This window comes from Mastacembelus armatus, chromosome 13, assembly GCF_900324485.2.
Source record: "Mastacembelus armatus chromosome 13, fMasArm1.2, whole genome shotgun sequence".
Classification (NCBI taxonomy): Eukaryota; Metazoa; Chordata; class Actinopteri; order Synbranchiformes; family Mastacembelidae; genus Mastacembelus; species Mastacembelus armatus.
In genome coordinates, this window is record NC_046645.1 from 25,868,712 (window position 1) to 25,882,981 (window position 14,270).

The following is a 14,270-nucleotide window of genomic DNA, read 5'->3' on the forward strand; positions in this document are numbered from 1 at the left end:
TGTACCTCATTAGTGTGTGTGTGTGTGTGTGTGTGTGTGTTGTAAGCAGCTAAACATGTTCAGTCTTCTGTAAGAAAAAAGACTGAGTCTAAACATAAACACTTTAGTTTTCAGATAACTGATTATAACACAGCACTAAGATCTATTAGCCTCACACTGTTTAATAAATGAACACAGCTGTGGTTAATGGTATCAGTAACACCTCAGCGTCTGTTCCGTAAACAGCTGGAATAAGCTCTGACTTCTGTTCAGAACCAGAACAAAAATAAAGAAAGTCTGGAACAAACTTTGGCGGATGTTTCATCTCGGCGCAGTAAATCTGTTCAAGAGACACGGTGTCTCAATTGTCCATTCTCATTTCTCAAAGTCTCTCTCTCTTTTTCTGCCTCTCGGATGGTTTTTGGACCACCCTCTGCCCCCCTCCCTCCCTCCCTCCCTCCCTCCCTCGCTCCACTGCAGCGGCAGACGGGTCGAGCCGCCTCTGCAACGCCGGAGCTCGTCTCCAAACCACCAACTCACCTCGTTCATCGGAAGACTGACGCTCTCAACGCGCTGAAATCAGCCCAAACCTTCATTCTCTGTTCCTTCGTAGTTTTCTCTGCCTGCGGAGGCGGAGATTACATGAGGACTGTGTCGGACAGATGTTGCATGGAGCCTTTGTCGCTTTTGGTGCGTAAAACTTGGCCAAGTAGGTCAGTGGACGAACCGGAGCACTGACAACTAAAGGTTTCTGGAAGTGCCGTGCTGGCCTGTGCCTGAGAATGTGTTTGTGTGTGAGAGACGAAACTTGTTGAAAGCTCGGAAAGTGTTTTTGTTTGTTTTGTTTTTTTTTACTCCAATGCGTCCGGAGCGGCCGGTTAAACAGCAGGAACACCGGAGAAAGAGCTGAGATCTGCGGGGTCTGCAGGGACTCACCGGCGGCTGCACGTACATGTCTCCGCTCCTCACCGGCACCAAGGTACCACACACTCACACGGTCCTCACTTTTACCGGGAAACGCTCTTTGAACTCTACGGCTTCTGTGTTTTTCTTTTACATCTGTATACAAAGATGATACAGATGTGCAGATCTCCGTCCAAAATAAGACGCAAATATAGTAACATGAAGGAAGAAACTTCGGAAGACGCATGACAAAATAAAACTCCAAACGCCTTCACAATAAAAGCCCCACACCGTCCATCTCAGTACTGATCATTTTTCATGTTTTGTAAACGTTTTCTGTTAAGTGCGTGGTATGCATGTATTTTTATTGTGGCTGTGCGCGTGCACGTGTATTGGAAACGTCTTTGAGTGTTTAACATTTTTGCGCAAACCTGTGGCATTCCCTCTGCGTCTCGCGCAGACATGCGCGGTGATTGTGTCACAGTTTCTCCTGGTCTTATTAAAACTCGGTAGACTGTGTGTGGATGCGGGCTGAAGTCGGTCTGACACAGTTTCAGACCAACAAACACCTACAGGTCAGGTCTCGAACCCCAACCCTATCCACACGGCGCGCCCTGGTGGCATAATTGCATTAGCTAGTTGTAAACCCGTCCCTGACCCCCCGCCCCCCGCCCATTCCTTGAGGATAAACCTTACGGACTGTACTGACGCAGACCATGGCACCCTAAAGGAGGCCACTAGCAGGACTTTACAAGCTGCAGTCAGTGAAACAGCAAATTAAACTAAACTGAGGTCATCTGCACTGAAAGACCCTTCAGTCATCAGTTTCCAGCTGTTAAAGAGCACAACATCTGTCAGTTATTAAATGCAGTTTAACCTTTTGAGACATGGGCTGCATGACATGTATTGTTCTTTTCAGAGATGATATCACTCATGACACTGACGTGTTTAAGGACAGTTGGAATAAAGAAGCAGTTTACACTGCTGAACAAACACTGGTCCAAACACACAAACATGAGGAATATCAGCTGCGCAGAGCAGGACATGGGTCAGAACTCATGATGGAGCGGTGAGAAATCCTTTACATTTATCAGTGACTGATTGGACCTGAGAAAGAAACATGGTGCATAAAAGTATGATTCTAGTTCTGCCCAATAGTTTTCCTCTTGTCTATAAAACACTGAAGGTATCCTAACCTAATTTCCACTTCACCTTTCTGTTTGTTAGAAAAACAAGAAGCAGCTTCTTTTTTAAAATAATTACAGTTTAGAAAAACTAAAACGTAAATGTCTGCTTGGTGTTTTTAAAGATTTATGTAGAAACCAGTGGGCCACAGTGCAAAGAACTTGGCTTGGACTTGGTTTGGTTAAAATAAGATAAATTTGAAATAATAACACTTTTCCCATAACTTAAATCTTTTACTTTGAAAATCGGTTTCTTAACTAACGAGAGAAAACTCTTCGGCCTAATCAAAAGTAAAACCTTCACATCCTGAACACCACAGCTGTGGGTCGTTCACATGCACTATTCCTGTTTACGTAGGAGGTCAGTGAAGGCACCAATCAGTACAACAGCATCCTTTGAACACATCTGTGTTTTATAGGAGATGAGTAAAAAGCATCCCGTCAGCTGATGTGGCCTCAGTTTCCTTTAACTACAAAACTTTACAGATGTGATTAAATAATGTGCTGCTGAGTTCAGGTTCTGCCCGAAAACTGGGACAAACACATTTGGACAGTGTCGGTCTGAAAGTCTTTTCTCTGGGGTCCTCAGGAAGTTCAGCGCTGTCTGACTCTCACACACATCAGTGCTCAGAGAAAATCTTTCCTCACTGGCTGATAACCAGACATGCACTAATCACACACACCACTTAACTGAAAGCTGTGTGTGTGTGTGTCTTGGCTTTCAACTCTGTGTGTGTGTATGTGAGTGTGCAGGCTGAATCACTGGGGATTGCATCTTTGGTCATCATCCAGTAAAACCCTTCGACTATTGCTAAAGAAAAACACTAATGGAATTATAAGTGTGTGTGTGTGTGTGTGTGTGTGTGTGTGTGTGTGTTGGCAGGCAGATGACAGCTCCATCCTTCTGAGCATCAATCTCACTAATAACACTCTTTGTCAAGAACAAATACACGTCAACACCTCATTTATGCATGTCTGTGTGTGTGTCTGTGTGTGTCTGTTTGTGTGTGTGTCTGTGTGTGTGTGTAAGAGCCTTGAAGTTGCCAAAATCAAAGTCGTCCATCCTTTATCTCATAGAGCTGCATGTGTTAGGACTGTGGGAGGAGAAAACCCACACAGACACAGTGGGAACATGCAGACTGAAACGCTCAAACTGAAAGGCTCAGATGGCTCGAGGGATGATGGATGGATGGATGGAGGGATGATGGATGGATGGACAGATGGGTGGATGGATAGAGGGATGATGGATGGATGGACAGATGGGTGGATGGATAGAGGGATGATGGATGGATAAATGGATAGATGGATGATGGCTGGCTGGATGGATGGATAGATGGATGGATGGATGGATGGATGGATGGATGATGGATGGATGGATGGATAGATGGGTGGATGGATGGAGGGATGATGGATGGATGGACAGATGGGTGATGATGGAGGAATGGATGAATCGATAAATGGATAGATGGATGATGGCTGGATGGATGGATGGATGGATGGATGATGAATTGATGATGGAGGGATGGATGGATGGATGATAGATGATGGAGGGATGATGGATGGATGGATAGATGGATGGATGGATGATGGAGGGATAATAGGTGGATGATGGATGGATGGATGATATATGATGGATGGATGGATGATAGATGATGGAGGGATGATGGATGGAGGAATGATGGTTGGATGGATGGATGATAGATGATGGAGGAATGATGGTTGGATGGATGGATGGATGATGGATGGAGGAATTATGGATGGATAAATGGATAGATGGATGATGGCTGGATGGATGGATGGATGGATGATGGATGGATGGATGGATAGATGGGTGGATGGATGGAGGGATGATGGATGGATGGACAGATGGGTGATGATGGAGGAATGGATGGATCAATAAATGGTTAGATGGTGGATGCAGGACTCTGTTATTACCACCTTTACCATTAGCTGTTATTACCATCAGTCCAAACAAGCTCTGGCTTTTTTCTTTTACTCTTTTGCTTTAACCCCTTCAGGTCTGAGTGGGTGCTCTGTGGTGCAATGGACAGCACATGTGGGTTCGATTCCCAGCAGAGTCTGTCTTTTCTTAAATAGCATTTCTCACCATGTTTCCATGTTTTGCAGTTCTTCTATTGTCGAGGCATGTAGTTAGCAGTAATACATACATCATTATGCCCAGCGTAAGTAAACACAACATTTTCTAACCGTTGGGAAGTGACATTCAGATCAAGCAACAGGTGAGAAAGGCTTGTGGCTCTTCAACTTCAAGTTCAAAGTTGAAGGCAGCACTTTAAGCTGCAATGTTCTTCAAGTGTTGGTCGTACACAAAATCAGAAATCAGTGCCACGTGTCTGAGATTCTGATCAGTACATGGGACCGGAAGGGAGGTCAGCCTACTCGCACAGGAGAAGTGAGACAAAGTTTGTGGGTTTGAGTCCAACCAGAGTCAAGCTTTGTAAGCTGCATTCCTGAAACTTTGAACTGTGGAATATGTTTAGGCAGCCTAATCAGATTACTGCAGAGAAACTGAGTGCAATGAGCTCAGATTGAAGGAGGGGTCTAAGCCCGGGTTGTTGGTTGTAGGTTTGAGTCCCAGTACAGCTGAAGTTTAAAAGTCATGAACAACACCAGAGGGTGAGATCTAGAGGCTGAGTCATGACAAATGGATCTAATTATCGTCTCTTGTAACCCCTAACCTGTGCTCACATCCATTGTCCACCTGTTCAGACTAGGGGTGGAGTGAAACCAACCTGAAGGATAAATGTGAGTTTCCTACCAGCTTTTCCTCAGACTGATGAACCCACTTGGATGAGAAATGAAATGTTTCAACCTAAAAACTAGAAGTCCAGGTGTCACGACTCAACCTCTGGATAACTTCACCTGGACGACTGAGAATCGACAGAGGGTGAGATGTTCAAATAAACCTCTTATTTGAGCCACATTAACAGAACTCATGTGTCACAAATTTGAGGTTTTTAACATCACTCTGAGACGTTTGTATGAGAGAGTGAAGGTCTTCTTAAAAACAAGCAGCCACTGAGTTCACAGGCACACAGAAATCAAACGTACCCCAACCATCCCAAGTATTTGGAAGCAGTTTTAATATTGAGCCAATGGAGGATAATTATGGGATGTGGAGGGATGGTTTTCTCAGCGACCAGTTTTTGTCGTTTATAATAATTAGTCTGACAATTTAGCATCGTCTGAGGTTAGATAGAGGCTCTGCTGTGACGTACAGTGTGTGTGTGTGTGTGTGTGTGTGTGTGTGTGTGTGGATCAGGCGACAGATGTATACCGCAGTTTTTCCAACCTCAGAGCAATGCAGCAAACAACATAAACAACATAAACACATAAATCACATAAATGCATGGATACATACAGTAAATATACAACTGTAATATGCACACACACACACACACACACACACACACACACACACACACACACACACACAGAACAGAATGTGGTTTCACTTTAATGAGAAAGTTGAAGTGAAGAGAGCGGTTTGCATAGTGATCTTCCAAATGCATGTTTTAATGAATGGGTGTGTCTCCTGTGTTAATGCACAGTATTTAATTCCTGAGAAGAGAAGGAACCAGAGACCTGTAGGTCCAGGTGCATCTGGACTAACAAACATGAATGCACAAACGTTCATTTGTAAATGACAAAAAAAGACATGACTGTGGATGACAGCTTGACGTCTCATGGAGCACACAGACTTGAATTAGATCAAATATAATAATCCACAGGCCTGTGACACACATCAACACCAGACTGTCCTTTTTCTCTGATGTTTACCCTCAACAACACATCTGCTGGTGTGTAACACAGTGGCCTCTGAAGACATTTTTAGTGTTAAATTTAGTGAAAATGCGTCACCATCAACTAAACCCATTAGACCCATCTGATGTTGTCATTCCAGTGCTACAGACCAGTGTTATCAGTTCTCTGATGGAAAATTCTTCATGTTCATTTTACAAACACATTAACTTACATTAATACATAAACATTAGCATCAATTAGAAAGTTAAGAAAATCAAACAGGAGGACTGATGTAAGAAGGGCCAGTACATCACATGATGTTATGAACCAGTGTTCTTTGTAGAACCAACCAGAGCTGAAATCTAAAGGATTAAAACTGGGTTTGGTTTGAATGGTGTTGGTTTTGTGTGTTTTTTCTGCAGCAGCTGGGTTGTTGCTGATGTGGTGCACAGTTGGAGTCACGTTCAGGTGTGTTTGTTACTGGTTTGACACCTCCTGCTGCCCCTCTGTACATTCCCACCATGAATCATCGCTCCCTCCACCATTCCTGTCCTCCCATAAAAACTCTGTCATTTTGTTTCTTTCCACTAATTTAAGAAACACACACACACACTAAGCTGCAGAGTGCTATTAGCCACACACAGGCTTCACGAATGCATACTGGGACTTTCCAAAGGCACACTACGTGTAGTTTTTCAGTCTTTTCTGTGCAGCAGCTGATGACACATTCACAGCCGATGTCCAGTGAGAGGAAGCTGCGTCCAAGAACACAACACAGGACAATACAGCATGAAAAACTGGAACACAACAGAATGAAGCCTTGTACTCACGGCCTATATTTACCCTCTAACCGTGTTACCCTCCAGTCCAGTTTCATTAGAATATGGGTCTTATTTTTAGTGACAGTGTCAGTCGGTTCATCACTTTGGTCCACATTGAAATATTTCACCGATGATGGATTCGCACATTCATGTTCCCATCCAGCGCCATCATCAGGTCGACACTTTGCTTTATGACCTGTGGGACGAAAGAGAGAGAATCATATTACTTTTTGTTTACATTTCTCGTTCCTTTTTTCTGACTTGGGGTTTTGCTCCGACCTGTCTAATCATTTGAATGCACCTGGTCTGCACACTAAATCTTGTTTTCAGACGTTACTAAAAGTCTTAGACAAATAAAAAAACATCTTTGTAAAAGATGCTCTTGTCCTCTGCAGACAGAGCAGAACAGAACTGGATGAAAACTAGTGGAGCCATCCAGATGTGTGCTAACAGACAGAGGTCAGAGGTCACAGTGTCTCTGACTCAGACTTCATGTTTCCCTTTGGAAAAGTTTCACAACAGTATTTTTTCCTCATTCTTCTTCAGTTACATCGGCCCTGAGAGCATCTATAGTGCTGAACACATGATTCTAAATCTGTTTTTCCTGTGCCAGGAGGATTGCAGCAAACCAGAGTTTTGGTGTGTTGTGTCAAAAAGTCTAAAGATAACAAGCTCCATGAGTAAATCATGTTACAGCAAATACAGATAGGACCTGACAACTCATGACATGAGATTTATTCTGGAAGTGAAGGCATTTTGACAGTTTTTCACTTTTTAAAAGTTGAAATGTTGTTTGCTTCCTTTGTCCATCAATATGTGGTTTTCAGTGACCACTGATTATAATGTGAGACTATTATTATTATAAGATTAAAATAAAATAAGATAAAATGCCTTCAGAGTCACAGTGGACAGGTTGAGTGTGTCATGCTAATATCAGCTAATGTATCAGGCCTTGTCAGTTCACGTCTTTCTAGCTCCTCTCCTCCAGATGTTTTTATTTTTTACATTTTAGTCTTTAGGTCCGACTGATGATCAGGAACATCACCTGAGGACATTTGTCAGATTCCACACACCTGACTCTGGCAAATCTTTAACGTTTAACATACTTTTAGCTCTCCCTGACACCTGGAAACATGCTGAGGTGGAAAATCAATGTTTCCCCTTTACATGATATGTGTTTCTGTGTACTGTGTGTGTGTGTGTGTGTGTGTGTGTACTGTGTGTGTGTGCTTGAGGAGCAGCAGTATGGAGCTATTGTGTGTCAGTGAAATCTACATTTATCTGATAACTTTAGTTCAGAATCAGACAAATCACAGTGTGATCATCAAACTTTATTGATCCCTGGTGGGAAATTCCCAAGACACCCATGCTGAAACTCTTAAGTACTTTTACTGCAGTAACACTGGAATGCAGGACTTTTCCTTGGAACAGAGGATTTTTACTCTGTGGTACTTCTACTGTTACTGCATTAAAGGAGGTGAGCACTTCATCCAGCACTGATAAAAGTGTAGTGAATGTGATAAAACACAGAGACAGGAGGCATCTGTGTGTCTCAACAACACTACTGCATGTTTACACTCACTGTGTTTGTTTGGCATTGACCACTCCGTGTGTGTGTGTTGCATGTGAAGTGTAGCCGCTCTCGTGTCCCTGTTAATGAAAGGTGGTGCCACCACCCTCCTCAAACACAAGTGTGTGTGTCACAGGGGCCTCAGGACATTGTCTTGTCTTAGACAAAAACAGTGGGCAGCCACCATTGTCTGTGTCTGTGCGTGTGTGTGTGTGTGTGTGTTCAAGGCCATCGCTACAGAGAAAATCTGCTGCTGTTCTTTGTGATGTTTAGTTTTTATTGGACTTTATGGCTGAAATTGTTTTATTTTATTTTCTCAAATGTGTGATCTCACAGCTTCAAATCAACACAGAGAATCAACACGATGCTGCTGCTAAAAATTAAAACTACAAACATATGTACTTCGCTGCTCCTCCCAGGGTTCAACAGACACACACAAACAACGCAACCGCTTATGACAAGGATCTAAAAAATTAGATGGATGGTTGTTTATTTACCAATAAACACACAGTCTCTGTTGTTAAAGCCGATACTGCTGCTGTCAATGTGTGTTGCGTGTGTTGTGTTAAATAAACCAGAATACTGGATGAGTATATCTTGTTGCGAGTAGCGGAGGAGACACCCAGGAGGCCTCGGTGTCACTGAGCTCTTATAAACACAAACCGCAATACAAGCAACAGGGTTGTTAATACAACAGGCTGATGTGTGGTCTGCAAACCTACAGATTCTCATTAATACTCCGCAATATTTTGTGAAACTTCATCATTAGCATCACTGATTACTGTCATCAGTCTCTACTTTCCATCTGTAACTTGTGTGTTCAAAGCCAAACACAGTAAATGCGAGTGACGTCTCCCTGTATCCAGACACTTTACAGCCACTGCCTTCATTGTTCTCCACCTGACAGTTATTAGATGCATTGGTTTGGATCCAAGGTAACTGTGTAGGAATATGTTGTATAAAGACTCCACTTTAATATCATTAACGTCAGTTCATCCTAAATGATTTCCATTCACAATGTTTCTTCTTTCACGTATTGATGTGAAGACGTTTCCTCAGTGTCACTAAAGCTCAACTCCGGTGGGACTCAAATCCACAACCTTTGAATATCTTCCTCAGTATTTTGCTATAAGTCCAATGCACGGTCCACTGCACCACAGAACCACTGCTGTGATGTAGGGCTCATGTTTCTCCTTTGTAAATATTATTGTTTTTCCTGGCATCAAAAATCACAGTTTCTTGGTTCCTTCATACATTCAGCCATAATGTTCAATCCCATCACCTAAAAATTATGTCCATAAATAGTTAATGTGCACAAACAAAGACATCATGTAACGTCAGTTTGACTAGAGGCTGAGAAAATTGTGTTCATATATTTGCTTTTAGTTCAAACCAGAAGCTCTGGGGCAGCAGCAGCAGCTGTGTTCAAACATTTTAATTGTGTGAAACAACTGGTTAGTACAGTGCTGCATTAGTACCGAGTGTCACATACAAACAGTGGACCTTTACACTAACTGATGTATGAATGGGTCAACATTATCACACACGGGTAGAAAACAAAGTGGAAAAAGAGGAACAAAGGTCAACTGTGGTGGGACTCAAACCTACAACTATTGAATCACTACCTCAGTGTTAAAAGTCCAGTGCACTGCCCACTGCACTGCCCACTGCACCACAGTCTAGCTGAAGTCAGGATGACTCTACTGGCCTCATCAGTTGTGTTTGCTGCACATCAGACATTTTGTTTAGCTGTCTGCAGTCTGAGCATGCTCACAGTGATGTCCAACATGGCTGCTCTCAGGAGCTGTGTAAGTACTGACTGAGGCTGAGCTGTCCAGAACAGACTCATCATCCTTTTTCTTCCTTTTTTCTGTTCACAGTGAAATAATTAATAAACCAGCATCTGTTTGTTCAGGAAGCAGTGTCCTGTTTCACTAAACTTTATTGTTAGTGGACAAAACTAACACACAAGTCATATGTTGTGCTGCGTTAACAGAAGATGGAGCGTCCTTATCCTTTCCAGGAACCATCTCCCAGTTTTACTTCCCTGTTTCCAATTGGTTCCTTCTCCCCAGTCAGGATCATGTCAACATGTGGGCAACACTCATTCGATCTGCAAACAAATGGCGGCTGTCCCTAGTATCCACATGAAGAGTAGGGAGTTTGTTTAATCAAGAGCTAAAGTAATCACTTCCTGTTCACCCTCTGCCCCAGCAGCTCCTGTGGCTTCGCCCCTTTGCTCAGCATTTCGGTCCTCTGTTTGTCAGAAAAATTCCTCCCTCTGAAACACACCCTGGACGCTCAGCGCTGCTCTGGCTCAGTGTTTAGGTAACTTATACAGGAGTCAAATAACCTGTGATCCATGACCTTTGACCCTTCCTGCTGTGGTTTTCCTGTAACGCTGTAATGTTTTATGGGAACTGAGGCTGGATCCTATGCAGCTCGACACTGTCGGATCAGAAGATTGTGTGTGTGTGTGTGTGTGTGTGTGTGTGTGTGTGTGTGTGTGTGTGCTGCAGATGCACCTGGAAATACCTCAGTAAGTGATGACGGGTTTGGCCAGTTTACAATCACTGCAGTGCTTCAGATATGATGAAGACCTGTGTGAGTTGTGAGTCTGTAGGCTCCACTGGTTTCTCTGATCCAGACTCTCTCTCTTTTCTTGAAGTCCAGTGTTTTCTCCTGAGGCCTCGACACACCAGAAAACACTTTTCCCACTTTTCCAGTGTGACACACTGACAGTTCTGACTGTCTGTGTCCACATCCCGGGACTTACTGTCCTGCTGTTTCCATCAGATCTGCTGTTTGATCCATGCCTGTCAGGGACATGTACCAGGCTCCGGTGTGAACACCCTGAGCTCCTAAACTGCCACCATGCACAGACTGAACTGAAATGTGAAGAACAACAACGTCATTTGTGCACAGTTTCCTCCAAAGCTGCTGGGTTCCCATATGTTCCTTCCAGTTTGGCTCCATCAGAAGCTTCTCCATTAATATCCAGATCTGATCTGAGAACATCTGGTTTGGTCTGTTCACACTTCAGATTTGTGTCATTGGTAGTGACTATTGTTGACTTCAGTCTGAGTCAAACCATCTGGTGTGACATTTTTCACATTTAAACATGTTTGTGTCACTAAAATGAGGATGGCTGCTTCTGATGTTTGTGAGTCTTTATTCTTCATTTCTGTCTCCCATCACTGTCACGTTTAGATAAAAAGAGAAAAACACTTCATCAGTATCCCTGTGCTAACACCATGTTTTTGTTTATGAATTATTACAAAGAATCAGTGGACGGGCCGTTACTATCACCTGCAACTGTTTCGTTTTCAGTTTTCGTAGCACTTTACAGGCGCAGCATGGCTGCTCTCCCTTCTGTGCCAAACCCCTGCATACAAGCTGCCTTGCAAAACGAGTCCATGTGTCACTGTAGTGTATATGTACTGCAGCCATATGTTTTAAAAATCCACTGCATCATTTTCCCACATATTAGTTTATTGGGGTCACAGACCTGAAAGTTGCTCTTTAAATGTGGAAAACCCTCAGGAACAAATCTCCACACACAGCACAGAGATTTCACCATGCAACCTGCAGAGCAGCTCTGCATCTGGATTATATTAGTGACCCCCCCCCCCCCCACCCAGACAGCTCTGTGTGTGTGTGTGTGTGTGTGTGTGTGTGTGTGTGTGTTTGTGTATGTACAATTGACTAATTGGGTCAACCTGTTTTACTGAATGAATGAGTTTGTTGGAGGCAGTTATCCTCCAGTGGGCACACACACACACTCACACACACAGAGAAGAGCCACATTCTTGTTTGGCAGCCAAACACCACATATGTCCTCAGTCTTTCTACACCACAGAGAATTCTTCAGCTCGGCCTCTTCTCCTTGTCTTCTCTTGTCTGTGATATAAAGACCTATACAGACGTTTGACCTCTTGCCTCTGTGTGTGTGTGTGTGTGATGTCTCTTTGTGCCATTGGGATGTTGTTTAGATGGAAGATGCTGACTGTGCGTTTCTCCTCATTTTTCTGCAGGTTTCTACTTCCTGTGACATCATCGCACCATGCCTGAGGGGTCACGTCGAGGCAGCCAGAGATTGCCTAGTACCACAGGTAAACTGGAGGGAGGGGCCAGTGGCTGGTGGGGGGGCTGGACGGGGCAGCGCTCAGGGTGGTATGCTGAGTGGCAACAGAGGTTAATATGAATCTGTGTACTTTGTTCTGATCTCGTGTCAGTATTGGTTTGTTCCTCCTCCTCGTACATGCGGATCAGCGTGATAATATCAACTTCAAATGACAAAAAAAGCTTTGTGTTTGAGCCGGAGATTTCCCTCAGGAGGTGGAGACCAAACCCAAAGCTCAAACTGAGGGAACACTGAGCTGAGACTCAGGTGATGCTGCATTAGTGTTTTTAAAAGTCTGACAGCACATTTAGACACATAGACAGAAACCAACAAAGCAGACTCAACAGATGAGGCTCCGTGGTGCAATGGGCAGAAGGAGTGACTGAAAGGTTGTGGGTTTGGGTCTCACCAGAGTCAAACTTTAAATGTGAAACAGCCCCAGGTATTTTAACATATTTCAAACTAAAGATTCAAATTACTGTTGATGTAAACAATAAAAATGAGTGGCCCTTTAAATGTCAGCTGTTCTGTCACTTGTTCTGATGCTGTGATTTTCCCATGAAGCTGGTGCCCATTTAAAGTTATTTTGACCAGACTTATTTTAGTGTTTTCACTCTCAGCTCCACTTTCTCCAAGCTGTGACTTCCTGTCACCAAACCAGAGAGAGGCCCAGCATGGTGGACTGCTGCTATTATACACAACAATAACACACACACACACACACACACACACACACACACACACACACACACACACACACACACACACATAATTATGTATAATTACACACAGCCACCATGCTGTTTGGCTGCTCTGCTCTTATATTGGCTTTCATAGTTAGCATTCACACACACACTCAGCACAGTCTGAAACTCTCTGCAATTATCACACAGACAACAGATTTCTACACAGACACACAATCTGTGCACACACCACTGATTATTGACACACACACACACGCACTGCACACATTGTGTGCAGGAAGTTGTATGTTTTATGGTGATAAAGTGCTGCACTGAACAATGTTTCTGCCATCACACACACACACACGCACACACACACACACACACACACACACACTTACACACACTCAATAAAATGCCACAGCAGATCAGTTGATTATAACAGAAAAGAACGAAGCAGAAAATGGAGAGAACGCCCAAGATAAGCTGCAGAAAATGAGCCAGAGGAACCATAGAACAGAAACACGGAGGAGAAAGGGAGGAGGTGTGTCAGAATAAAGGGAACAGAGGAGATGAATATTTTAGTGCTTTGTGTTCTGGCCCGGTATTGGCTGCTGTTTGAAGCCTCCCTGCTGTAAATACTCTGATAACAGTCTGACAGAAGTATGTAACAGGCAGCAAGCAGCCAGGCAGTTTGGACTGGAAACAAAGAACAAGAATTGTTGAGTCTGAAATCAACTGAAAGCCAAATGTCCTTTTGCAAACTGTTTTAAATACTTCCATGAGTCTTTTATTCCTCAGTGACCTTTGAGGTGGATGTGTGTGATGGTGGAGGTTCTTCTCAACTGCTGAACTAACTCCACTGTGTTTTTAACTTATTTTAAGTTGTATTTAATCTCCGGCCTCGAGAGTGAGCTCTGTTGAAATCACCTCGGCTCCTCCTAGTCAAAAACAAAAAAAGATTCCTCCCATCTGTCGTTCAGGACATCATGGTGTCATTTTTATATCTGCAGCAGGATTCTTCTGAGGAAAACCTCCTGTTTCACATCTCTACAATCCAGTTATTAGTCATCATTTCAGTGAAATAAAAACCATTCCAGATATCCACAGTGCAATGTTGAAAATCCCAAATATGTTCTGACCAGTAAAAGTCTCAGTACACATATTCACAGTTCATATTTTAACAAGTAAAAATTCACTTTCAAAAAATTGGCTTTATGACTAGAAACAATGCAGTTCCAG

The 14,270-nt window shown here is 43.3% G+C and overlaps 1 protein-coding gene across 4 annotated transcripts in view; it reads left to right on the forward strand.

The window, feature by feature from the left end:
• The first annotated feature begins 480 nt into the window (after positions 1-480).
• Positions 481-14,270, forward strand: part of plekhg2 (pleckstrin homology domain containing, family G (with RhoGef domain) member 2) — a 76,778-nt gene continuing 62,988 nt past the window's right edge. For all 4 annotated transcript variants that reach the window (XM_026315306.1, XM_026315359.1, XM_026315315.1 and 1 more), the window contains exons 1-2: positions 481-958; positions 12,257-12,334. In XM_026315306.1, the coding sequence (XP_026171091.1) occupies positions 12,286-12,334 (49 nt within the window). In that variant the 5' untranslated portion in view covers positions 481-958; positions 12,257-12,285. The remainder of the gene's footprint in view (positions 959-12,256; positions 12,335-14,270) is intronic.